The sequence below is a fragment of the Nesoenas mayeri genome (assembly GCF_963082525.1).
Source record: "Nesoenas mayeri genome assembly, chromosome: 19".
Taxonomy (NCBI): domain Eukaryota; kingdom Metazoa; phylum Chordata; class Aves; order Columbiformes; family Columbidae; genus Nesoenas; species Nesoenas mayeri.
Window position 1 is genome coordinate 5,777,408 of NC_137568.1, and position 24,458 is coordinate 5,801,865.

The 24,458-nt window shown below is 55.8% G+C and overlaps 2 protein-coding genes across 2 annotated transcripts in view; one reads left to right on the top strand and one right to left on the bottom strand.

The window, feature by feature from the left end:
- Positions 1-12,701, top strand: part of UBE2O (ubiquitin conjugating enzyme E2 O) — a gene marked incomplete at its 5' end in the record, with an annotated part of 60,268 nt that extends 47,567 nt beyond the window's left edge. Inside the window, 7 exons of the mRNA XM_080356578.1 lie at positions 463-588; positions 1,712-1,801; positions 4,127-4,784; positions 5,696-5,832; positions 6,357-6,560; positions 7,251-7,308; positions 8,905-12,701. Coding sequence (XP_080212704.1) covers positions 463-588; positions 1,712-1,801; positions 4,127-4,784; positions 5,696-5,832; positions 6,357-6,560; positions 7,251-7,308; positions 8,905-9,668 — 2,037 coding nt within the window. The 3' untranslated portion in view covers positions 9,669-12,701. The remainder of the gene's footprint in view (positions 1-462; positions 589-1,711; positions 1,802-4,126; positions 4,785-5,695; positions 5,833-6,356; positions 6,561-7,250; positions 7,309-8,904) is intronic.
- A 3,497-nt stretch (positions 12,702-16,198) lies between these two features.
- Positions 16,199-23,947, bottom strand: SPHK1 (sphingosine kinase 1). Its single transcript, XM_080356402.1, has 5 exons — positions 23,400-23,947; positions 18,663-18,812; positions 18,247-18,341; positions 17,901-18,016; positions 16,199-17,467 (listed from the first exon to the last, which is right to left on the bottom strand). The coding sequence occupies exons 1-5, from the start codon at positions 23,812-23,814 to the stop codon at positions 16,684-16,686; spliced, it is 1,560 nt and encodes a 519-aa protein (XP_080212528.1). The 5' UTR covers positions 23,815-23,947; the 3' UTR covers positions 16,199-16,683.
- Positions 23,948-24,458: the final 511 nt, after the last annotated feature.

Consider the following 24,458-nt stretch of genomic DNA (forward strand, 5'->3'; position numbering starts at 1 on the left):
ACTTTACCCATTCCTCATTTTTAGGCTTCTGGCTTTCTTCCTCCAGGAGAAATCAATGGAAAGGTGTTTCCCACTAATTGACAAGTTTTTTTTGTCAGACACTTCCTGTTGCTGTGAATGTTTCAAAAGTAAACTCTGACCCTTTGGGCCCCAATGAACTGCTTTGAGAAACCAGGGTGTTCAGAAGGGAACAAAATGTTGTTCTTGTGTGTCTTGTGATTGTAGAGAACCTGAAGTAAAGGTGAGGGTGAGCAGATGAGACAGAATATCTTCTTCCTTTCATTGTTGTGCCTTGATTGATGTGCTACAGGATGAGGTGACAAGAAGGGACATTGCAGGCTGTCGGAGCAGCTGAAAAATGACAAAAATATAACACAAAGTACTTCCAAGTGTTGAAGGTGTGCTCTGAAGGTCAGTGCAGCATCCTGGGGCTGACGTGTTCCTATTCTGTCTCCGATGCAGCTGATCGGGGAGGAGGAGGATGTGAGCGTGTACGATATTGCTGATCATCCAGACTTTCGCTTCCGCACTACTGACATCGTCATTCGCATTGGCAATTCGGATGGGGCCACAGCTAAGGAAGATGAGGTGGGTGCTGGGTGCAGTTTGGTGACCACACTGTCACCAGGTATTAGTGAAGACTCTTGAAAGAGTTGGTAGGAGGGCATTAAGCCCCATATGGGCATCCTAAACTCCCTAGCTTGCTAGTTTTATATCAGTGTCACCTGCTGTCATGAGTAACATATCCAGTCTCTAAGTCTGGTGGAGATGTAACCTTAAAATCCTTTCACCTTGGTAGCAGAGTCTATAGCAGCGCAAGAACAAAGTTGAGGCAAGAATCAAATATACGCCTGAGGGGTTTTCATAAAACTCTTGCTTAGGATTTCAGAGTAACTTCTGAGGATATTCTGTGGGCTGCTGAGCAAAAGTGAAGGTGGTTTGTCAGGAAACAAGTTTCACTTGGCAACAGAAGAGTGGGGTTCTGGTTTTCATCTGAATTGTTATATACGTGTTAATTTTATTGAGCTGATTGATGATCTGGGGAGAAAAAGGGGAACAATTTATGTTGTAGCAGATACCCTTTTTGCTAGGAAACAGGCTTCCTTACTGTGCAGGGAAGGCTTTTGAAACCGCTGCCCTAAAAAGTATTCAAAGGTGTAGTATAGCTCTTACTACGGTTCTAGTTTCAGCAGCATGGAACACATCTGAGCTTGCTCAGCTGACCTAAATAACCTCCTTCCAGTGACACACACCCTGTGCCAACTGTGACTTGTCTGTTCACGCCTGCACTCTCCCTGCTGGGAGAAGCTGCTGCTGCCGGGTGGCTGAGCGCAGGGCCGGCCGCTGGCACCCCACAAGAGGGCACCCCCATGCAGGGAAAGGACCTGTCCTGTCGCTGACAAAAGGCCATGGCCCTGGTCATGATCAGAAGTTGGGATCTGCTGCCAGATCGAGTGGTTCTGGTCCTCTTCTCCTTGGAGGGGAATTTTCCCTGTCTCTGCAGAGATGTTATGGGGTTTCTTGTGGAAACCCTGTCTGTAGGTTTTTTGTCCATGGACCCTAGGGCTCCTGCCACTTTTGCGGCAGGCTGCAATCATTGCTTTAGGTGGGTCTTCAGGCTGGGGAATATCTATTTGTCCAAACTTTCCTAGCTCTACACTGAAATACCTGGGAAAGAAAAAGTACTGACAAACTGCTCTTGTTTCCACAGCCCTCAGTGGGACAGGTGGCTCGCGTGGATGTCAGCAGTAAAGTGGAAGTGGTGTGGGCTGACAACTCCAAGACCATCATTCTGCCTCAGGTGAGGTCCCATTCCAGCTCACAGTATCCCTGTAATTCTGAGCTGGGTGACAAATCCTGGTTTTAAATCCTGTGTGCAGAAACATTCACTGGGTAAGGGGACGTTGCTCTATTTATTGCTGCCCTGCTGTGTGATGGGGTGGCTTCCCACTTCTGTTAGCACACAAAAATCCTTCGTCAGGAGGACTGGGCAGGTAATTTGTTATCACTGCTCTGGAACACAGAGAACAGGAGAGCATGAGTAGGCTGTAGCTCCTGTCACAAGCTGCACTGTGTTTGTAGCCCTACTGCTGCTGCTCTGCAGAGCTCGGGGATGGCCAGTTCTGACTTGAGCCCTGGTTCACTGCATTGCCCAGCTACAGCATTGCTGAAAGACAATTGCTTGTTCTGTCTTGCTTGTGAAATGGCACCACAGTGTTTACTTTGGCTAAAGAAGCTCCTCCAGAAGCTAGGCTAGAGCCACAAGTTGTAATCTTAGCTAACCTAGGGATCAGACCCAGACCCCTTCCCAGGAGTTGAATGCAAACTTAAAAACACGGATATAGCCACACTAATCCACTTAACCTCATTGATTTGTCTTCTGCATTGGTCTTAGGTTTTCGTTGTACTGTCTTGTAATTTTATTCACTATTCCACATACAGTTTCATCCCACATCTCTTCTTGTTGCCTCAAATTAAGGCAGACAGCCTAAATGTAAGACCTGCTTCTGTAGGGTCCCATCGCTGTCACAGTGGCAGAGAACACCACTGCCTCTACTCCAGAGATGAATTTGCAAGTAGAAAGCAGTCGATCAAGATTCCTTTTTTAAACCGAGCAGCTCTGCATTAATTACAGTAGAATAGTCAATGCCTGCACTATGGCAGTGGAGCAGAGCGTTACAAAGCAGGCTGCTGTCTCCCTTCCCTCTGTCACATGCACTCGGATCACCGGCACAATCGGAGCTCTGATGTGTGCTCCACAAAGGGCTGTTCTCACGCTGCGGTGCTGGGGCTCTGCAGCAGCTCCTGCTGTGTCACGCTGGTCCCTTCGATTCTGCTCATCTGCGTAATTATGGGAGTTGGGGAAATGCCAGGAGCGTGAATTATCAGTTGATAAAACCGTGATTTATCAATGCCTGTCCATGTGCCCAGAGACGAGCTGTCTGGGTGCTTTTTCTCAGATCTAAAAATAAAGATGGCATAACTGGCTAATTAACTTTCTGACTCAGATTGAGATTAGCTTCGAGGGCAGTGCGTTTTGATGGCTTTTCCTGCCTGCAGTCACTTGTGTTGAACCCAACTAACCCCTGCTGACTGCCTGTCTCTGGGTGGCACAGGCCTGGCCAAACAGAGCTGGTTCAGTTCAAGGCTTTGACAAGATGACTGAGTGTCCATGTGCTTTAGCCTCTGGGGTTGCATCTTGCAAGATTAAGAGGATTCTTGAGCTGTCATTCAAGTGTCAGAAGCCTGTGGATAGAATGCTTCATGTTTTAACTCCTGAAACAGCCCTGTGAAGTTGTTCTTGCTCCTCTGCTTCTATGTTGGTGCTCTTAGCTGGAGTAGGTCTATAAGCCTTTGCAGGGAAACCTTGTGAGAGATGTAGTGTATGCAAAAGCGTGATTATAAGAGGTGAGGCTAGACGGAGTGTGAATGGGTTTGCCTTCCAGTAGTGAAGGAGAAGAGAACATTTTGTGTAAGACCTTATTCAGCAGCTTGGGTTAGGCTTCATTGTCCCAGCTGAATTTTAAGCAGTCATGACATCCAACAGCTAAAGCAGTGTAGCAGGGCTCTGAGGGCAAGTAGTGTGTGCCACAGGAGAAGAAAGCTGGTATGGGAATGTTTCCCTGGTTCCAGCATTGTCTCTGTGGAAGGATGGAGTGTGGAGGCAGCCAGACCAGGGCTCTGTGCCAGCACAGATGCTGGTGCAGAAGCAGGAGCAGAAATACTGACTTCACATGTGATACCCAATACCTTCTGAACTCGCTCTGCTTTCAGAAACCTTGGGGCATCCAGGTGGCTGTTTGGTGCCTGCATGCTCTCCTTGGTGGCTGGATCCCAGCCACACGGATTGCTGCAGCCCACCTAGAACTGGCCCTAGTTTTCCACAAGTGCCCTGCTTTGAAAGGTGAGGATGGGGCTATGCTGATTAGTGATTTGTGCAGGTCATTGAGCACATCGTTTGGATCAAACACAGTCCACTTTGTATAGATGGAAGAAGTTGAAACAGCCCAAGAAATTCTAGCTGGGAGCTCCCTTTTCAGAGGGAGAACTGACTTGCCTGTGTTGGGGAGGAAAAACACTGTGTTTAAACCTAACTACTCTAGTGTCTTTTGTAACCCTCCTCTAGCACTTATACAACATAGAATCAGAAATTGAGGAGTCAGACTACGATTCTGTTGACGGCAGCACCAGCGGGGCATCCTCTGAGTGGGAGGATGAAAGCGACAGCTGGGAGACAGACAATGGCCTCATGGAAGACGACCACCCAAAAATTGAGGAGTTGGAGCCTGAGGAGCCAGCAGCAGAGGAGGTGAAAAAAGTGGAGGAACAAGTACAGGGAGCTGTGGCTATGGCAGTTGCGGATCTTGCTGCAGAGAAAGCTGGCAAGGACGGAGCCCCAAAGAGCTTCCGAGAACTAAAGGAGGCCATCAAGATCTTGGAAAGCCTGAAAAACATGACTGTGGAGCAGCTGCTGACTGGCTCTCCCACCTCCCCAACTGTGGAGCTGGAAAAACCCACTCGGGAGAAGAAGTTCTTGGACGATATTAAAAAGCTGCAGGAAAATCTAAAGAAGACTTTGGATAATGTGGCTATTGCAGAGGAGGAAAAGATGGAAGCCATGGTGGAGACAGAGAAGAAAGAAGAAAAAGCAGAAGCACAGACACCCGTGAGGTCGGAGTGGCCCAGTGAGACACCAGTGCTCTGCCAGCAGAGTGGAGGCAAACCTGGCGTCACCTTCACCAGTGCCAAGGGAGAAGTCTTCTCTGTGTTGGAGTACGCTCCAGGTGAGTGTGCCAGGTCAGGCCGGTGTGGGATACTCTGCCCTTCATTGTTGTCCTGCTGTGTTTCTCTTTCTCCAAAACACTTGCTTTTAGGCCTTTTAGACTGAGTTTCTTATCTTCTTCCTAGTCCTTTTCATAGCTCCTTAACCGGGAAGGAAAAATTAAGTTCTGTAGCACAATCTGTTCTGGGACTTAAATGTGGCTTTTAGATGGCATCTGTAGGCACTACCATAGTTTCTCAAGCCACAGAAGTAGACTTCCCATTTGTCCATGTTGGAAATAACTTTGGAGGCCTGTGGACATCAGTTGATATCCATTGTGGATGCTTTCTGGAAAGCTGCAGGGTTTCTTCAGGCTTTTTTGCAGAGATGGATTGGTTGAGAAGCAGAGCAGGAACAGCTGGTGTTCTTGTGCTGGGTGTCCTTGGTGGGTGAGTGTCCTTGTTCACTTGCGCCAATGTTAATGAGCCAAAAATAACAGAGAGCATCTGCTTGTGTGGTGACAGCAGAGCCCAAGGTGCTCGGTGAGCCAGGTAGCTGGGCCAGATCTGAGAAGATGGCCCAACTCTTTTAAACCTGCAGATGTATATAAATAAAGATGGGGAGCTATGCTTAGGCTTTGCATAGAAAGAGTCTGTGCAATGTGGTGTTGTCCTGGCTGTGGGACAGGGCTCCTTGTGGGGCATGGGGACAGTGTTGTGTGGGAGCAGGAGAACAGGAGATGCAGGTTGTGGCTGCTGTGCAGTGTGGGAAAAATCAAATAATCTCTAGGCTGCCTCCTGGCTCAGCACCAAAGCAAGTCAGCTCTTCTCTTCCAAATTATAGGTTTAACACACAGATAAATTTGCCTTCCCAAGGAACCTGTGGGAGTTCCCAAAGGCTGATATTAATCCCTTTCTCCTTCCTGCCCCACAGACAGCCATGCCTTCAAGAAAATGGAGTTCCAGCCCCCAGAAGCGAAGAAGTTCTTTAGCACTGTGCGGAAAGAGATGGCTCTCCTGGCCACCTCCCTGCCCGATGGCATCATGGTTAAAACCTTTGAGGATCGAATGGCAAGTGTCGCTCTCAGACGCCTGTGTGGTAGTGTTGGGCTCAGCATCCAGATTGCTTGTTTTGGAATTCCTTACTTAGCCTTAATCCTTTGCATTAGAGCCGTGGGAATGCGTGCAGAATGTGAAATATGGCTGTAATTACCGTAAACGGCTGGTTTCGCATTCCCCAAGCCACAGTGACAAACAATGGTGAGCTCCTCATTGCGGAAAGCCTATTTCGGGTGCTTTGCTAGCTGTGCTGCCTGTCCCACCGAGCAGGAAAGGCAGACAGCCTTCAAGGGGCTGGTGTAAGCAGAGAGCGGCTTGGGGGATTGCTGGCTCTCTGCTGAAACCCTCCTTCAGCCTGTGGAATCAAAGATTGGAAGGCTTGAAGTGCCACCAGGCCACAGAAAAAGTGCAACTTCTTGTTTTAACTCTTGCAAGGGCTGAGTTAATCGCATCCCCTCTCTCCCTCTATGTAAATACAACCCTGCCAAGGTAAGAGGACATTTCACAGTCCTGGCTTCTGTTGCCTCTCTCCACAGGACCTCTTCTCAGCACTTATAAAAGGCCCCACACGCACACCCTATGAAGATGGCCTCTTCCTCTTCGATATCCAGCTCCCCAACATCTACCCTGCTGTCCCACCTCTCTTCCGCTACCTCTCCCAGTGCAGCGGGAGACTGAATCCCAACCTGTACGACAACGGCAAAGTGTGTGTCAGCCTTCTGGGGACATGGATAGGCAAGGTAATGCTTCATCCCCCTGTCTGTGGGGAGTGGTGGTTGTGCCAGGCTGGTTTTGGAACAAGCCAGGGCCAAGAGCCCTGGGTGGCTTCTGGTCTCAGGTGGTGATTGAGCTGGTGATAGCTCTGGGTTTGGGCTTTGTTTTGGATGTCTGGCACAGGTAACGGGTACAGTTTGGCTTCTTCTGGGACTGTATTTGGCTCTTGTCTGCCCTTCCTTGATGAGAAGCCTCTGGTCAGACCAAGCCAGGCTGTGTCTTGGTTGAACAGAGCAGAGATGCCAACATCAGCATGAGTTTTCTCCTGTGGTTTGTGTCCCTGTTTCCCACACTACAGCCAAATCATGTAGTGTGGCACAAAGTTCAACTGGAGACTTTAAATGAACAGAGCCAGGGAAATGCTGTGTTTGGGCAGCTGGGGAGGGACTGGAACTGGTGTCTGGTGTGTGGGGTTACAGCGTTCCAGGCAGAACTGGCCTGATGGGGTGCGGTGCTGCCAAAAAGTGATGGGGAGATGGATTGGTACAATGGACACTAGCACATCATGTGCTTGTTGAGTCAGTCCCTTGCTCCTGGTGCGAGCCACAGTGACAGGAATGCAGAAAAGCTGGGGCCTCACTTCATTTAACAGTTACCACAGAGCAATTTGTTTGTGCTTCAACCCTTTAACTAACATGTTTGCATGTGCATTTCAGGGCACAGAAAGGTGGACCAGTAAATCCAGCCTCCTGCAAGTACTCATCTCCATCCAAGGTAAATGCTCCTGCAGAGCCTGTGGGACAGGAAAAGGCAGGTGGAGGATGAGATGCAGGCTTATGAGTGGGGACACAATTGGAATCTGCCACCAGTGGGTTAGTGCTGCCTTTTGCTGTCACCTTGCTGGACAAAGCAGTGTCCTTATCTCTCCAGTTCTTCAGTTGGAGCAGGTGTAAGATTTTCTCATGCCCTGATTTTTGGCTGCATCCCAGGTCTCTGACACAATGCTTTGCCCCTTCTCACTGTGGCAGTGAAGCACAGAGCTGTTTTACTTGTTATTCTGAGCTGACAAAGGTGAACCACTGTGTCCTGAGCCAGTTACTGAAGGCACTTGAAGTTGCTGAACCAGGCTTCAGTCGCAGGACTGCTTTTTATCCTCGCTGAGTCACCCGCCCATCCTACACTGGGCATGTTTTTGTACATGATGGTGTTTGTGCTCCTTCTGAAGCAGAGAATAATCAGGGGTGTGTCTAGACCAGCCACAGGGCTTCCTGCCATAGGGCTTCCCCTGCCATATCTAGTTTGAGCGCAGACTAAATCAAATCTCTTCCTCAAGGCCAACTTTCTATGCAGGGAGCCCAGACATGTGACTTGCGAAACCTTTGACACAGAGCAAAGGCTCCTGCCTTTGTCAGCAGACGACTCCTGCTTCTCTCAACCCACAGTCCACCCGTATCCTCCAGTGAGGGAGCGACAGGACAAGAAAAGCCTTTTCTGATTTACAAAGCTGAGGATCCAAATTTAGAAGACAAAGTACTAAATGTTTTACTGGAACAACATGGTGCTACTGAAAAATCTGCTTTTCCCTCTCCTGCTGCCTGGGCTTTGAGGGACTCATGATCTCACCTCCAGCAGCTCTAATGCAGTTGGTGGCAGGTTGCCAGCAGCCTGGCAGCGCTGGTGCCACCGCCACATACGTGTAATTACATTAGACCAGGGGCACGCAGGAGAAAGCTCGGCATGGGTGACTTGTCACAGCACTCACTGTCTCAGAAATGTACTGTCTGATGGGACTGTGCTGGGCAAGACAGGACCCAGCCAGCTCAGAGCCTGTTAATGGAGATTGGCCTTTGTCCTGAGTAAGAGGAGGAGAAAAAAAAGCTTTGGGTGTGTTTGCATTTGTGGGTTTTTTGTTAGGAGGGGAGGGAGGGGAGAGGAGCTGCGAAACTCTTCCCCTCCTGCTCTTTTGACCTCCTCTGCTGTGTTTGCCCTCTGCATCACGCTGCTCAAGACTATTCTTGCCAGCCAAGGATCTTGAATGCCGCTCTCGGGTGCGTCCGAGATCCCTGCGCCCTAGCAGAAGGCCACAGACCCGTTCACACGGCTGCTCCCCGTGCAATACCCGTCCAGTGGGTCTGGCTGGTTCCTGGTTGTCCAGCCTGGCCTCTGCTCAAAGCCAAAGCATGGCTTCCCTGCAGTGCCTTCTCCTGCTTGCTATCCATGGGTGAAGGTGTGATGGCTCAGCAGGGAGGTGCTGTGACCCTCAAATCTCAACCACCTTGGCAGACATCAGGGCCCAGCCATGTCTGCCTCGGGTGGCAATTCACAGTAAAGTTCCTCCCTTAACCCCTTGGTCTCCCCTTCTCTTGGCAGGTCTCATCCTAGTGAACGAGCCCTACTACAACGAGGCGGGCTTTGACAGCGACCGGGGGCTCCAGGAGGGCTACGAGAACAGTCGCTGCTACAACGAGATGACGCTGATCCGCGTGGTGCAGTCCATGATGCAGCTGCTCCGCAGGCCCGTCGAAGTCTTTGAGCACGAAATCCGTGAGCATTTTCGCTGCAACGGCTGGCGCCTGGTGTCGCGCATCGAGTCCTGGCTGGAGACAAACGAGCTGGTAGAGCGGAGCCACGAACAGGCCAACGGGGCGGATTCCGCCTCCCTCCTGTCTGCCTGCGGCACCCTGGCCGAGAGCCCCGGAGACAATGCGGGATCGCTGGGGGAGGACGGCAGCAGCCTGGAGCAGGGGGCGGCCGCCGAGCTTTCCGACTCAGCGCTGGACGGGAAGGAGGAGCTGGACGAGTCGGAGTTCACAACCTCGATGCCCAGCGCTGGTGATCTCCAACAGTACTCAGACTCGGAGAGCACAGGCCAAGCCAGGGGGATAGACCTGGCCAGAGACCGAACGGACGAGGGGAAGGCTGCCCAGCACTCTGCCTCGCAGCCTAGTGTGAAACCAAAGAAACGGAGAAAGAGCTACAGGAGTTTCCTTCCGGAGAAGAGTGGTTACCCTGATATTGGGTTCCCCCTCTTCCCTTTGTCCAAGGGGTTCATTAAAAGCATCCGCGGTGTCTTGCAGCAGTACCGGGCTGCCTTAGCAGGAGCCAACATCCCAGAGTGGACAGAAGACAAATAAACCATCAGGTTAGGGACAGGCAGGTGCAGAGGAGAAAGGAAAGCAGCAGAAAATAAATCAGCAACCACTGTTACCAGTAAACTGACTTCTCCTTCCAGCTTTTCTTCCTCAGCGTGGTTTGTTCCAAAGAAGGTGATAGACCTGATTGCTCCTCTGAGGAAAGGTTGTCTAAGCATGAATAACTCTTTGCCCCCAGCCCTTCTTCCTCTCCACTGTCCCATGTACATGCTCCTCTTGCGAGTTTGACCCTGCAATGGTAAGATTTGAGACCTGCACAGAAGCAGTCTTGCAGCCACGTTCCCTCTGCACTTTCATCTTGGGGCACCTTTCCACACAAGGACTCTTCCCAACCCAGCAGTTGGTTCTGGTGGGGTTCAAGCCAGGAGAAGCGATTGCTGTAGTTCTGGAAGTGAAGGGCAGTGCCCTCCCGGTCTTTCATTTTTCTCTGCATTACCATGGGTTTTATGAAGTCTGCCCCAGCTTATACATATTTAGACATTGGATTGTGTTTGCATTGAAGCTGACGACACCATACGGAGTTGCTCTGGTCTTGGTTGTTCACGGACAGCTACAAAGTTCTTCCAGTCAGGACTTGGTAGGCAGAACCAGAGCTCTGCACTAGCGCTCGGTCTGCCCTGGTTGTGCTGTGGACTTTCCATCCATTTCTGCAACTTCTAGTCAGTTTTCTGGAAGCAATTCTAGCCATCCACACTTCTTTTTCTCCAGAGTAAGGCAAACTTCCCTTTCCCTACCATGCATGCCTGTCTTCTAGAAACACCCAGGATGCAGGATTCTGCCCGTGTGACTTGCTGAGGCATCCGCATCTTTCATTCCAGCCTTCCTGGCTGTCTCACAGCACTACACCCACCCTGGACCTCGTCCTCACCTGGCCAGGCAGCACCGGGTGATCTTGGGGCATATTGTGGATCCACCAGCTAGGCTGGCTGGGGAACCTGGCACGGCAGTTGCTTCTCCATCATTCAGTGGTAGGTGGGTATTTCTGAGCTGTTTCAGCCAGGCTCACCCAAGGGAACGGAGCTGTTGTGTCATGACGAGGTCCTGTTGTAGCAGCAGCGGTTTGTGACTGTTCCTGTGCTGTTCCTCAGCGCATCAGCCCCTGGTGCGAACTGTTATCAACCCCTTCCCTTGCCAGCTGTTTCCTGTGGTGGCCTGGGTCCCCTGTGGGCACAGCACACACTGTCCCTAATCCCAACCGTGCTGGGAAACGGCTGGTGAGATCAGCCCAAGCTTCAGCAGCAGAGCTGCCTGAGCTGGTGACCGTGAGCACTTTGAAGCCGGGACTTGCCAGAGTCTCTTGGTCAAGACACCTTCCCGAAGCCTCTTTTTCTGTCTGCACGCACTTAATTTCACTTCTGGAGCTGGGAGGTCACCCTCCAGCACTATTGCATTTGCCCAGTGTTTAGGCATTAGAGAAGCACCCACTTGGCATCTGTGTGGAACACAGTCTGTCAGGGAGAGTCTGTTGGTCCTTCCAGGCTTCCCAGGACAGAGGCTGAGCACTTGGCTCTGCCAGAACTGAGGGTGAAGACAAAACTCTCTGCTGCTCTTGCTCAGTAGGGCTGTGTCCCTTCCCCACACCCAGGCCAGCGTCTTCTCATTTTGAAACAGAACAGCAGGTGAATCTCAGCACGTTTGCACAGCGCTTTCTGCTCTTTGAAACACCAAGATCTGTCCCCCCCGGCCCAAATTCCCCCACCCAGCTCCCTGCACCTGATGCTCCAAGCCAGGGGACTGGCTGCACAAAGCCCTTCTTGTGTCACCATCCGCTGTCAGGATTTTGGAAGGTGCTCTGGAGGTAGCAGGACTTGGCTGTGAACGGAGACCTGGGTCTGCAGAGCTCCCCAAGCTCCGCTCTGCGGGTGCATCCCCTGCGCAGCAGCTCTGGCAGACCCCGAGGGTGCAGAGAGATGCTTTGAGCTGCCCATGGAACTCCCAGACACGTTCTGCCTGTGACTGGTGCTACAAAATACCAAGGGTCGGTTGGGGCAGAGGGGTGAGGCTGCAGCTCGGGGCAGGGGAAGGGCAGGCACAGAGGCTTGTTGCACAGATGATTAAACCTCTTACTCACCACAAAAAATTGCAGTTGGTGACGTATGGATACAAACGTCTCTGTCCCCTATGCAGGGCTGTTGCTGTCCTTAGTCTGGACCTCCAGGGAGGGAGAAAAACCCTTCAGGGCCGAGCTTGGCTTGGGGGAACAGAAGAGCTCTGGGGGTCCCAGCTTTGTCCCCCTGTGTTCTCTGTAGCTCTCATCCCATAGGAAGGTGGTCACTGGGGACTGGTCATCCAGTCCTCCCCTTTGCCCAAGAAGCGTCTTTGTTCCTCTGATCCTCATCAAGAGCTTTTGCACAGGTTCCCGGGGCTCCCTGTCTGCCGAGGAGGTGCGAATCTGCCTTGTGGAAGGGGACGCTGTCCGGCATCGCTCGCTCTCTGTAGCCGGCTGTCCCAAACCCAAGCGTGCACAGAGGTTTACAGATTTTTTTTCTAAAGCTTTTGATAATGTGAAGCTCCTGGGTGATGAGGTTGGTGGTGAGCACACTGCAGCTATGTAATTTTTTTGTGTATGTATGTAATATTTAAGGGTAACAATTTAAAAGGCTAAAACCTTTAAAAAAAAAAAAAGTTAAAAACACACAAAAAAAGCCAAAGCATGATGCATATTGTTAGCCTTAAAACTGGCTACATGACTGTGTGATGTACAAATGAGAGCAGCCTGTAACTGTTTTAAGTGCTGGGGTTGGGGAAGAAGCATTACAAAATCAGTTTGTAGCCTTGATTCTGTACAGTATTTAATGAAGAAAAAAAACAGACCTGACTATTGAGGCCATGCTTAGAGGTGTGTCGTTCACGTGCAGATGTGGATGCTTGGTTGCTTATGATATATGTATAAAGTGCTGTGTGACCATTAAAACTTTTTTTACCTGCAGATTTTTTTTTTTTTGTTGGTTTGGCTAACCAAGGTGTAATAAAGGAGGGAAGATGACTTGCCATTAAATTTTGCCTCTGTGAGTAGTCCTGACTCTCGCCTGTTTCTTTCCCCCCGCAGCCACACTTTTGGCATTGCCCCGGCTGGACGGGGTCCCGCTGGCTGTGGTTGATGGCACAGAGGGGACAGCGAGTCTGGGGGAGCTGAGCAGATCTGCCCCAGGGCTCTGGATAAAGCAGCCCCCCAAGCCCCTGATTCACAAGGCATCTGTCAGGCTGTGTTTCCATTATTCTCCGCTCTTCGCTGGCACGGGGTGCTCGCAGGCTGCCAGCGTGTGCCGCGGCACAGCTGGGGCTCCGCTGCCGCGCTGGTGTGACTGAAAGTGAGTTCATTTTCTCCATGTAGTTCAAAGCCTTTTTTTTCCCGTAGCTGGCACGACCGGTGTTTGGATTTAGTTTGAGAACAAGAAGATAATACCCCGGGACAGAGTTAATGTTTTTCAGTTGTTGTCTGGGAGCCAAGGTCTGTGAGGTCTGCCCACCCGTGTGGGGCAGATGCGAAGGGGGCGTGGATGGGACAGACCTTGTGGGCATCCAGACTGGTCAATAAGAACATTCCATGCCCTTGGTCTCGTGCTTCCTGTAGGAAACAATTACCTTGCAAATACAATAGGCCCAGACAGGATCTCTCAGCAAAGCATATTCTAATAACAATTTTGCAAGATCAAGTGTTCTGCCTAAAGTTAGGCACACGTAATAGGGCAAAAAGCTCCTGCTTATATTCCCCCCAGATCCCGGTCGCGATTTCCCTCCGCTATTCCCTATTGCTTGTGTTCTTTAGGGTTTACAGACTACCTGATGCCTACCTCAGTTTACATGTTTCATTCCTCTAATCTGAACAATACCCTTCCCCTTATCAATCAATTTAAAATACAGGTTCCTGGCTCTTTGGCTACCCTTCCCTCTAGATTAACTTGTTAATACAGGTATCAATTTGCGTTCTGGGATTAGTTAGAACAGACTTTGTTTTACATTAAGGATTCATAGTCTGATGTGTCTCAGTCCTTCCCCACTGCCCTTGCTGGGGTCAGGCACCAGCTCCTTAGTTTCATAAAAACAACATTCCTTTGTTAAACGTTCCTTATGCTTCATATTTGAGAGTTGGATTTCTCTGGCCCGGGAGGGGGAGGCTGGTGCTGGAATTCCATTGGGGAGTTTTCTTTTGGCCTTTTGTCACCCTGCTGCTCTGCAGAGGCCTCTGGGCCTTTCTGCCTGTTTCTCTTTTCTCTCTGGGATTGTCTGTTTGGGACCAGGTGCTGTTCCCTGGGACTGGCTGCTTTGTGCGGGCAAAGTTTGTGAGGAATTGGACCATCTTCTATTTTGTATTGTTTTCCATTGTATATACATTAGCACTAGTAGTGGTATATTAGTGTTATTTTATTAAACTGTGTTTATCTCCACCCATGAGTTTCTCCCCTTTTGCTTCTCTCCCCTGTTTGGTGCCAGGGGGGCAGTGAATGAGCAGCTGTTATATTGCCAGCTCGGGTCAAACCACAACAGCTGGCTGCTGCCCCACAGACAGGGTCAGGCCCGGGCTGAAGCAAATCCTCAGCACAAGGTAAGCTTGCAGCTTTGCGGGGGTTCAAAACAACAAAGGGTGACGGTTTTAAACCAAAGGAGGGGAGATTCAGGCTGGAAGGAATTGTTGGCCCTGAGGGTGGTGAGAGCCTGGCCCAGGTTGGCCAGAGAGGTGGTGGATGAACCATCCCTGGAGACATCCCAGGCCAGGCTGGACGGGGCTCTGAGCAACCTGAGCTGGTGCAGATGTCCCTGCTCATGGCAGGGGGGCACTGGGGGAGCTGGGAAGGTCCCTCCAACCCAAACTATTATGTGACTGTGGCAGAATGCAACCCCCCCTCGCCTCTCTCCCCCTCTTCTGCCCCCCACTCTCCCCCTCCCTCCTTCAGTATGGAGGAGTGGGCACATCCCCCTCTCTCCTGGCTGCCATGGGCCTAATGGCTTCTTTGTCTGGCCCCAGAGCACCCATACCAGAGTCGTTAGGGGCAAAAAGCCGCTGGGCGCCCACACCCAGGGTGGGGGATGTTTTTGGGGGGCTTCCGGGAATAGGAGGAATGACTGCAGTCAGGTCAAGCTCTTAAAAAACGGGACACTCGTCGAAAACTCCCCTTTGGTTGGAGTTTTCTCAGAGAACGAGCTCAGCCACTGCCGCCAGGAGCTACGGCCCCCCCCCAGCTCCCCGGAACGGAGTCTCCGCTTGCCTCGCCGCCACGGCCGTGAGTAAAACTTCTCGCAGGATTGCGAGTATATTCATACTTTCTGTGCACGTTTGCACACATACTTTAAATTATCTCTTTAAAATAATTACGGATAGGCTTGGGCAAGTGTGTGCTTCTCCGGGACTCAGGGGCGACTCCGGCATTGTTTTGAGTGAAGCCACGTGCATGCACTCTGTGGACCGCCTGCTGTAGTGGTTGCCGCCCCTAAATAAGTTTCCAGCTGATATTCGAACCTGTATTTAAGTCACTTTGGAATATTAAAACCCTGTTTCACCAGTTTAATAAAGGCTGCTTTGGACCCTGTTGTCCTTCGGGGTAATATTCCGTGACAGTGACTCTATGCAACCATCCCCCAGAGAAGCGCAGGGCTGGCTCCACGGAGCCTTTCAGGTGCTGTGAACCCCAGCGGCTCCGCTCCAGTGACCCGTCTCCTTTGGCAGAGGCAGCCAAGAGCTCCAAGCACATCCCCTGCCCTGGGCTCCCCCGCAGCCTCCCCCGGCTGTTTGACATGATCAGAGTGTTCAGCAAACCATCGCTGAGCCTGTTTTTACACCTGGCCCCATGCCATGGGGGAAATAACTTCATTTTGGGCGGGGGTTCCCAGCCCCTGCCTGCCTGGCTGGCCTGGGAACCCGAGCTCAGCTCTCTGCGAGTGAGTGGGGCTGGGGGGGGGAGGAACAATCTGTGCTCTTCTTCCCCAGCTCTGCAGTCCTAATTGCATAGTTTGCAGATGAATAAATGCAAACAACCCCCACTGTTTGCTCTTCTACTTTGTACTTGAGCACTGTAAATGAGGTTTAATTACTGCAATTTTATACCGAGCAGGCTGAGTAATCCTGCCCCCCAGGCAAGCCCCCTGGGCAGGAACCTGTTGCAGGGCTCCAGCTGGCCTGGCTGCCCAGGAAAGGGGAGGCCTGAGCTCCCCATAGGGCCCCCGTGGAAAACCAAACCCTACAGATCCAACACCCCCCTCCTTGAGCCTCCTCCCTGACCGCTTCCCCACCCTGGAGCCTTTCCCAAGGTGTCCCAGATCAATGCTGTGGTGCTGAGCTGCCAGGATTCAATCAACCCCAGTGTGAGGCTGTGCAAGGAGGCACCAGCACACCCCAAAAAATTAGGGTGGGTGGCAATACTGCCCTATGTCCTGCCTCTGAGGTACCTGCCCTGCCAGCATCTCCTGTGGCCATCGCTCCATGCTGATCCTGACCCCAGGTGATGGTGGTCCAGGGTGACAGCACCACAGCAGCCAGGAGCTCAGATTGAAAACCCAGGGAGGACTCTTTTTGAAAACTCTAGATATTTATTGCATTTCTCACAAGAATAAACTCTGCTTCTACAGGAAGCTTTGGGTAGAAACATTCTTTAAAAAAGTCGATTTCTTGTATCGGATATATTGGTCCTGACCATCCCTGGGAGGTGGCGCTGGCTCCGTGGCAGGGACACGAGCGATGCCACCGTGTGCGTCCGAGCCGGGGAGGGGAAGGGGCTGTGCCGGCGCAGCCGCCTGGGCCGGGACTTCGTACCGGGATAAAACACACCGGTGTCTTGTCGGCACCGAGTACCTGATGGGGCTCGTGGCTCAGTTTTGGGGCAGCACTTTGGCTGTCCCAAGGGGGGTAAAGCTAAGCATGGGGGCAAGTGAAGGGATGAGTGCCCATGGCCCCCAAGAGCTATTGCTACAGGAGGAGGAGGTTCCTGAGTGGGAGGAAGGCTCTGCTGCCCTTGTGCTGGGCTGTGCTGGCAGCTCAGTGCCGGGGGCTGAACCCGGCTGCTCAGGACCCGCTGACAATGCGGCAGAGGCGGCTGTGGATCTGGCCCTGCACCGGCTCACAGGCCAGCGCCTCCCCATCCACCGTCATGATGCCCGCGGCCGCCCGCGGCTCCAGGCGGAAAGCCCGGACGCGGACATAGCACAGGTGGGGACAGTTCAAGTCCAGGTGTGTCCCCCTGGCCATGGCCAGGAAGATCTTCAGCAGCGCCAGGCGGCTGATGCCGGCCTTCAGGTAGAAGAGATGGATGCAGCCGTCGTTCAGACGGGCCGCCGGTGCCATCAGCAGGTTGGTGCCCAGGTGGGACTGGTAGATGGCGTAGACGGTGACAAACTCCTCCTCGGGGACCACAGTCCAGTGCGCTGGCACCGGCTGGCACAGCGGCACCAGCAGCGAGTCGGTGGGCAGAGCACCGGGCGCCTCTGTCCCCGCTGGTGGCAGGACGTGAGCAGCCTGGCCATTGGTGACGGGTGCGTGGGGGTCCCTGTGTGCCAGGGGTGTGCCCTGCTCGGGGACGGCGGGCAGGTAGGACAGGCGGCCCTGGTACACCCGCAGCTTGGCCAGGCACTGCAGGGTGCCCAGCGTGAAGCGGGCATTGCCCAGCCGGCGGTACTTCTCGCTGTCAATGTCCACGTCCGAGATGAAGCCCCAGCCGAAGCCAAGGAAGGAGAAGAGGCGCTTGCCCGAGGCTGTGCTCAGCGAGACCAAGTCCATCTGCGTGTGCAGCCCCTTGCACAGGATAAAGGTGCAGTTCGTCAGCAGCTTCTTCTTGGCGACGTGATCATTGCTGTGAGGGACGGAGAGGGTGAGTTTGGGCTGGACCCAGCTCAGGGTTTTTCCCTCCTATCCCAGCATCCACGTGCAGCCCTCACCCCTGTGTTGTGGTTGGGACGGATCCCAGCTGGGTGAGTGTCCCTCAGGGCAGGGTTTGCTGGGGGTGGGAAGGATAAAGCAGCTTTTGAAAGAGGGAACCAGGTTGGGGCTGCAGGGTCAGGGCAATCCCGGCTCCCACACCGGGGCGGCTGCTTTGGAGTGAAGCTGTGCCAGACCCCGAGCCTGGAGGGGACAAAGGGATGGAAGCTGATGCTCGCAGGGACTGCACGAGGTGGGGACACAGGTGGGCACCCCTGTGCTGGGCATCCCTGTACCTGGTACCCGTCCCCTGCGCTGGAGCTGCACTCAGCCCTTCACTTCAGTGACCCCACTGCCTTGGGACTCACCCAGCATAGTAGTTGATGGAGGCGGCCAGGGCATTCCCAGAGCCACCTGGCAGGATGCACAGCGGCTTCTTCATGGCGTCTGCCCAATCCGGCCGCTCCATGAGCCCGTTCACCACCTGTGAGGACGGACAGAGCTGGTGGCACCTGGGGCCGTGCAAGGACGAGGGAGAGGGGAGCCCATGGTGCCCCTGGCCAGGGCAGCGCTGAGGCTGCAGCTGCCCTGCTTTGCTCCAATTGAGGTGTCATCTCTCCTTTGCCGTTCCCTGCCTGGCTCGTGCCCCGGGCACCCCTCTCCTCCTGCTCTGTGCCCATCCTGCCTGGGGATGCTCTACGGTTTCACTCTCACCTCGTGCAGCAGCCCGTCCCCAGACATGATCACCAACGTGTCCCACTGCGACAGGTCCTCATCCCGCACCTTCTCCTGAGCATGGTGGGCTCTTTCTGGGGGGAAAAGCAGAGTCGAGCATCACCTTCCATCCTCCTGCCACCCCACAGACAGTGACCCCAGACCCATGGTCCTAGCTGGGGGTGCAGGAGGTGAGGCTGCCACCCCTATTGAGTGCAGTCATGTCCTCTCACACCCTTTGTCACCTCTCCCTGTGACAGCCCACCCATACTGTTGTCCAAACAAGCCCCACAGGAGCTGGAGCTGCAGTGATGCAGAAGGTACAAGGCTCTCGGAGCCGCCCATCCCAGGGTGGCAGCACCCAGGTGGCATCCGAGGAAGGGAGGAGGAGGTGAGGGAGCTGCTGGCGGACTCACCGGTGATGAAGACGGTGGCGGCGATGTCGGCCTCGGCCAGCATGGGCTGTACCACCGCCTGGAAGTCCTCCAGCGCGCGGCCGGCGCCGCTCTGCGGGTTCACCAGCACCAGCGCACGGCAGGGCCGGGGCAGCACCCCATAGCTGTCACCTGCGGGGGACAGGCGGTCAGGGTGGCGGGGCCGTGGTGCTGCCCAGGGAGGGCTTTGCGAACCAGGGCAGCGTTTGCCACAGCCCCGCGGGAAGGGGAGCTGCCCCCCATCCCCACCTGCCCAGAGGCGCTGGGAAAGCAGGGGAGGTGGCAGATACAAGGACAAGGGGTCCTGCAGGGACAGGGGGTCCTGCGGGGACTCATCCTGAGCTCTCCTGCAATCAGCAGAGATGTTCAACGCCCAGGCCGGAGCCCCGAGCAGCCCAGCGATGCCGCAGCGGAGCGGGGGCTCTGCAGCCTGAGCGTTCCTGTGCACCCCGGGCTGCGGGCGCTGCCGGGTGCCCTTACAGACACACCAGGGAAAGAAAAGGGAGAGCAAAGGCGAAGTTTGAAACACAACCTCCCCAAGGGCGTCTGGCCCCAAACACTCTCAGCTGTGAGTTTTCCCTTGTGAACCCCTCAGTTCATGACACAATGTGCAGAGAGCCAAGGACAGAGGGGGATGAGGGCCAGGGGCCTTGAGGTCCCTGTTCCCCACATCCACCCCCGATGGAACAGGGCCAGGACAGACACCTGCGCCGGCAGACGGACGCTTCTGCTTCCCCTGCTCCCCACGGGGCTCAAGTTTCACATGTGAGGCCCCTGGCTGGGCTGTAATTACACGCCTGGCAGGGGCCCGCATGCCTCTGCCAGCCCCCCAGCCCAGTGGTCCCCACACGGCAGGAGGGATGCGATGGCACCTGGGGGAGCTGGTGGCCGTGTGCTTCAACAGCAGAGCCCCCAGGTGCTCCCTGGACACCCCAAACCCTGATGAGGAGGGCAGGGCGCCTTGAGCTTCCACAGCGCCACTGGAAAGCCCCAGCCCTGCGGGGTGACGGGGTTTTGGGGAGGTGTGGGGGTGTCCCCACCAGCTCTGGGCCACCTAAGCTGTGATTTGTCCCCAGGCAGTGGGTGCCAGCCTGGTCACAGGGGCTCTGCGGGACAGGATGGGGGCTGTGCCTGCTGAGTCAGCAGAAAGAGCTGCTTGGTCAGGAGCTGAGTCACCAAAGCAGACAGCGATTCCCGGCACTGCTGGGGCTGGGAACCCCCCTCCAGCCCGGGCAGAGCGGAGGGTGGGCGTCAGCAACCTGCCCCCCAGGCTGCACACAGGGGGTGATTCCAGCTGTTTGAACACAAGCAGCATTTTTATAGCTAACCCCCCTCCTGCTGGCGTGCAGGGGCGAGGGGAGCCTGGGGCGATGGAGGTCCCCATGTGTGCCACCTCCCCTGGGTGACACCCAGCGTCACACCAATCACAGCCACGCTGGGGCTGCCCTGATGGTTGGCAGAGCTGCCCCACAGGGAATCATGCCTGGAGCTCCATCCATCCCATCTCCATGTCCCTCGCAGCCCTGGGGAGCACACAGAGCTGTACTGATTTGGGCACTATTACGTTGATTTTCTGCCCCCAGGAGTGACCTGGTGAGGCTGTCATCCCCCAGGACACCTCCTTGTCCCCATACCTGGGGACCTCTCACCGAGACCACAGCCAAGGTGCATCCATGACAGCCCATCAGGCAGGGCCAAGCCTGTGGCCAGGCTCTGGGCTCTCTCCCCACTGCCACCCAGGGCCAGGGGAAGCGGCCGGCTGCCCCCCGCCCTCCCCAGCCCCTTATCAGTGGGTGCCAGATGCGAGGGGACCAGCAGCCCTTGGGGACAGCAGTGAGGCCGCCCCAGCTTTGGTCAGGGATGACGGGCAGCAGCCCCAGGACTGGGCTGGCCCTGGTCCCCCCTCTCCGGAGCCTTCCCTGGTCCCTACCCGCACTAGATCCCCTCTGGGCAAACACAGCCCAGCCCCTGGGCAAGGGGGTTGTGCTCAAGTCCCACCTGCCAGAGGCAGGGGCTGGGGGGACTTTTCTCTCCTTTTTCTCCTTCCCACCCCAGAGGATGCAAAGTGAGAGCACGAGACTCTTCAAGAGCCTAAACACAGTTTTTTAAACCCATAACATTTCTTATCAGCCACATCATTCCTGACACGCACACGGAGCCGCACCTGGGTCTTGCCTGGACCCCGTGGTCCCTGAATAGTAGTGGGGTACGTCTGGGACCCCGCAGACACGCTCTTTGGCTGGAGGGGGAAAGGCAAACCCTGTCAGCACACGGCAGGATGGTGTGACTCCATCACCAGGCACAGATTGCTGCTACCAGGGTGTGAACCAGAATGGGGACAGAATCCCAGTGTGAGACCAGTGACACCAGCAGCACTAGTCTCGGCCTGGACTCCCATGGCCGGAGTGGGGGGTGCTGGTTCAGAGCCTTGGCCACAGCGATGCTCAGGCCGGGGGGACAGATTTCAGCAGCATCCTGCTCCCTTGCACAACACCGGCCGGCCCCGGCCCCTCGGCCAGGCTCAGCCACTTCCCAGCACAGCGCGGTTGCTTTCAACCCCAAACGCTGCGCAGAGCAGACACTGAGTCAGCAGGAGGAAGGGGCTCCAGCTGCTGCTGCCAGCGCACAAACTCTGCTCTCCCCCCTCCGCCCACGTCCCCCCATGGGACACATGTCCTGGCCGTGCTCGGGCCGCGACCACGCTGCCGCGGCTCCACCGTCAGCAGCCTCAGCTGCTCCATTGTGTCCCCGCATCCTTCTGGAAACTCATTGGGCACAAGGAACAAGCGCACCAGGCTGACAGGGGACAGGGCTGTCCTGCCCGGTGACCCGGGTGGCGTGAGGCTGGGACAGACCGGGATATGCCTGTTGTGTGTCACCTCTTGCAGTGTCACCTCCTGTCCCCTGCACAGTGAGGGGATGAGCACAGGAAGGGGGTCTCCCAAAACAGGGGCTTGCAGCAGGGCCAAGTCCCACTTGCTGCTGACACACCGCGGTGCCATGGCCATTGCTGACAGCTCAACCGCAGGTTCCTGCCGCAACTGGGGCTGGATTTCCTCACCAGGACACAAGCCTGGGGACAGCTGGTCCCTCCTGGCCAGCCGCAGGGTGGGACACTTCCCTGCACGCTGTGGGAAGCCCCAGCTTTGCGGTTATAACTGCCGAGGGACTTTTTCTTTCCCTTGAGGTGAAATAAGGAGGAGGAAACTTCACCCGTGCTGCAGCTCTCCACAGGGCTTTTATCCCAGAGGATGCTGGAGCTGAGATGACACCAGGATGGATCGCTGGTGGCTCCCCGGCTGTCCTCCCCGTGGGGATGGGGTGGCAGGATTGCTCTGCACGGACTCGCACGCAGCTTCCCAGCACGGCCTTATCTGCCCCGCACACGCCGCGATGCTGGAACGTGAGGGTGCGTTGGAGTGCAGGGTGTGGCGAGAGGCATTTTTAGCTCTGTCCCAAACTGGGGGAGGAGGTTTGCAAATCCTGCTGGCCCTCAGCTAGAAAAATAACTGCAAAATCCCGCACCACCTTCTCCCGTCCTCCTTCCTCAGGCTCCCCTGAGGTCCCTGCCATGCAGTGAGCGGCTCCTGCCCCAGCACCCTCGCACCGCCTGCTAAAAGGGTGAGGGTTTTAAAACGCTTGGAGACTTACAGCTGCAGAGTTCAGGCTGGAAACAGAGCCAGGGAACTGGTTTTGCCCTCGCCCTGTTCCACTGGATTTTTTGTTGTTCTTTTGGAGGAGTAGCAGAAAGTTGTTTTGTAGCTGCAGGTCATGTAAAAAAGCTGCATTTTAAAATGCAAGCAGGGAAGAGCTGGGCTAAATATGATTTGACAGGATCCCTCTAACCGCATGCCTCTTAATTTCCAAGTCTGATCAGTGCGACTGGACAGCTAAATAAATGAAGTAGTGCATATAATTGAATCTCTGCTCAGATGTTCAAATGTATGCCAGCCTGCCCTGCCCTGACTGCAGGAGCTGGGGGACTTGGTCCCCGAGCCAGCCGCTCCCCTTCGAGCTGGTGGCAGCTCCTGGAGGGGAGAGGGAACTGAAACCCGGGCCCCTCCGTGCCACCCTGGGACCCCGCTGGGTCCCCGGGGGGATTCGCCTCCTCCCAAGTGATGGATGGGACCTGCTGGGGACAGTCCCTGGCTCCTGTCCTGCCTGCGTCAGCAATGATGACTTTATTTTTTTCTTGGTTAATGCTGCCCTTTGGAGCTTTACTAGTTATTGAACGAAAGCGATGCGGGGGGGGGGGGGGGGGGGGGGGGGGGGCGTGCAAAGGGCCCCTGTGGTGCTACCACGTCCCTGCTGCCCCTTCGATTTAAAAGGAGGGAGAAGCCACCCCCGACCCTGGGGCTGTGCACAGGGATGTCCCTGTCGCCCCCCGGGCTTTGAGCGGGGGGGGAATCCAGGTGACCCTACAGAGATGGGGATCGCCTCCGTCTATCCCCTCCGGCCCTGACCTGTGCCTTGGGGCCCGACCACGGCGCAGAGCCCCCGGCTCGGTGCCAGCTGCCCCTCGGGGACGGGGACGGGGACAGCCGTCCCGCGGGGGACAGGCAGCGGAGAGCCCTCGGGTGCCCGCTGGCCCCGGTCCTGCCACAACCCCCCCGGCCCGTTCCCGGCGCTCGCTCCGTCGGGACACGCAGCGCAGCCGGGACAGTCTCTTCCCGGGCGAGCGTGGGGGCGGCCGCTGCGGGCGGCGGCGCCGGTACTGACCGTCCTGCGTGGGTACGGCGGGCACCGAGAGCTCCCGGATCCTGCGGCTCCAGGCCTGGGCGATGCGCAGGTTGTCCTCGGCGTCGGGTCCCAGGGAGACGCGGAAGGTCCGCTCCAGGCGCTGGCGGGCGGGCGAGCCCCAGCGCGGCCCGCGGAGCGGGTAACACACCAGGGAGAAGCAGGCGGCGGCGGCGGCGGGGAAGGCGGAGGAGCCCACGCAATCGGCCAGGCGGAGCGCGGCGTCGGGACCGGCCGAGCCCCCGGAAGAACCGCCGGGACGCCGCACCTGCAGCTCCCGCGCCGTCAGAGCCAGCGAGCAAGCGGCACCACCGGGAGTCGGTCCCGCACCGAAGATACCTTGAAGTAACACCGGGCCCCCACCGGGCTCCGGGGGAGCGCGGCGGCCGGCGGCCATCGGCGGCGGAACGGGAACGGGAGCGGGACGCACCGGGGAGCGCCGCCCGCCGCTGCTCGCTGCTGACACCCGCCGCGCCGCCCGGCAATGGCAGGCGGGGCGGCCCCATTCAGAAAAATTTAACCCGGCCCCCCCACGCCGAGAGTTGGGGGGGGACGTCCCGGGGCTGCCCCGAGGCCCCCCCCGCTTCCGCCTGCCTCAGTTTCCCCAAGCGCCGCCCCGCGCTCCGGGGCAGGGCTGCGGTCGGCGGCTCCCCGCGGGCGACCCGGGGGGGGACCCGGTCTGCCCGGCTGGAGCAAGACCCTGCAGACACGGGGCAAATCGACAGCGTGGGTTTGCCGTGAGTGGCTCTGCCCTGCCGGGGTGGGTGTCTGGCGTGGGTGCTCCCACGGTGCGGGGCCGGCACAGCACCCACCCGCGGTGGTGCCGAGAGACCAGTGGCAAAGTGCGGGGGAGTAGCGTGTCCAACAATGCACAGATAGGCACTGGCTGAGTCCCCTGACCCCCACGCTGGGCTGAACAGCATTTAAAACCGTTTCTGCATCTCTCCAGCTGGAACAGGGTGAGAGGAGCAGAGCGGGTGCGTGAAGAAATCAAGGCACAGTGAGGGCCGAGGCGGACAGCGGGCAGAGAACACCTCCTGG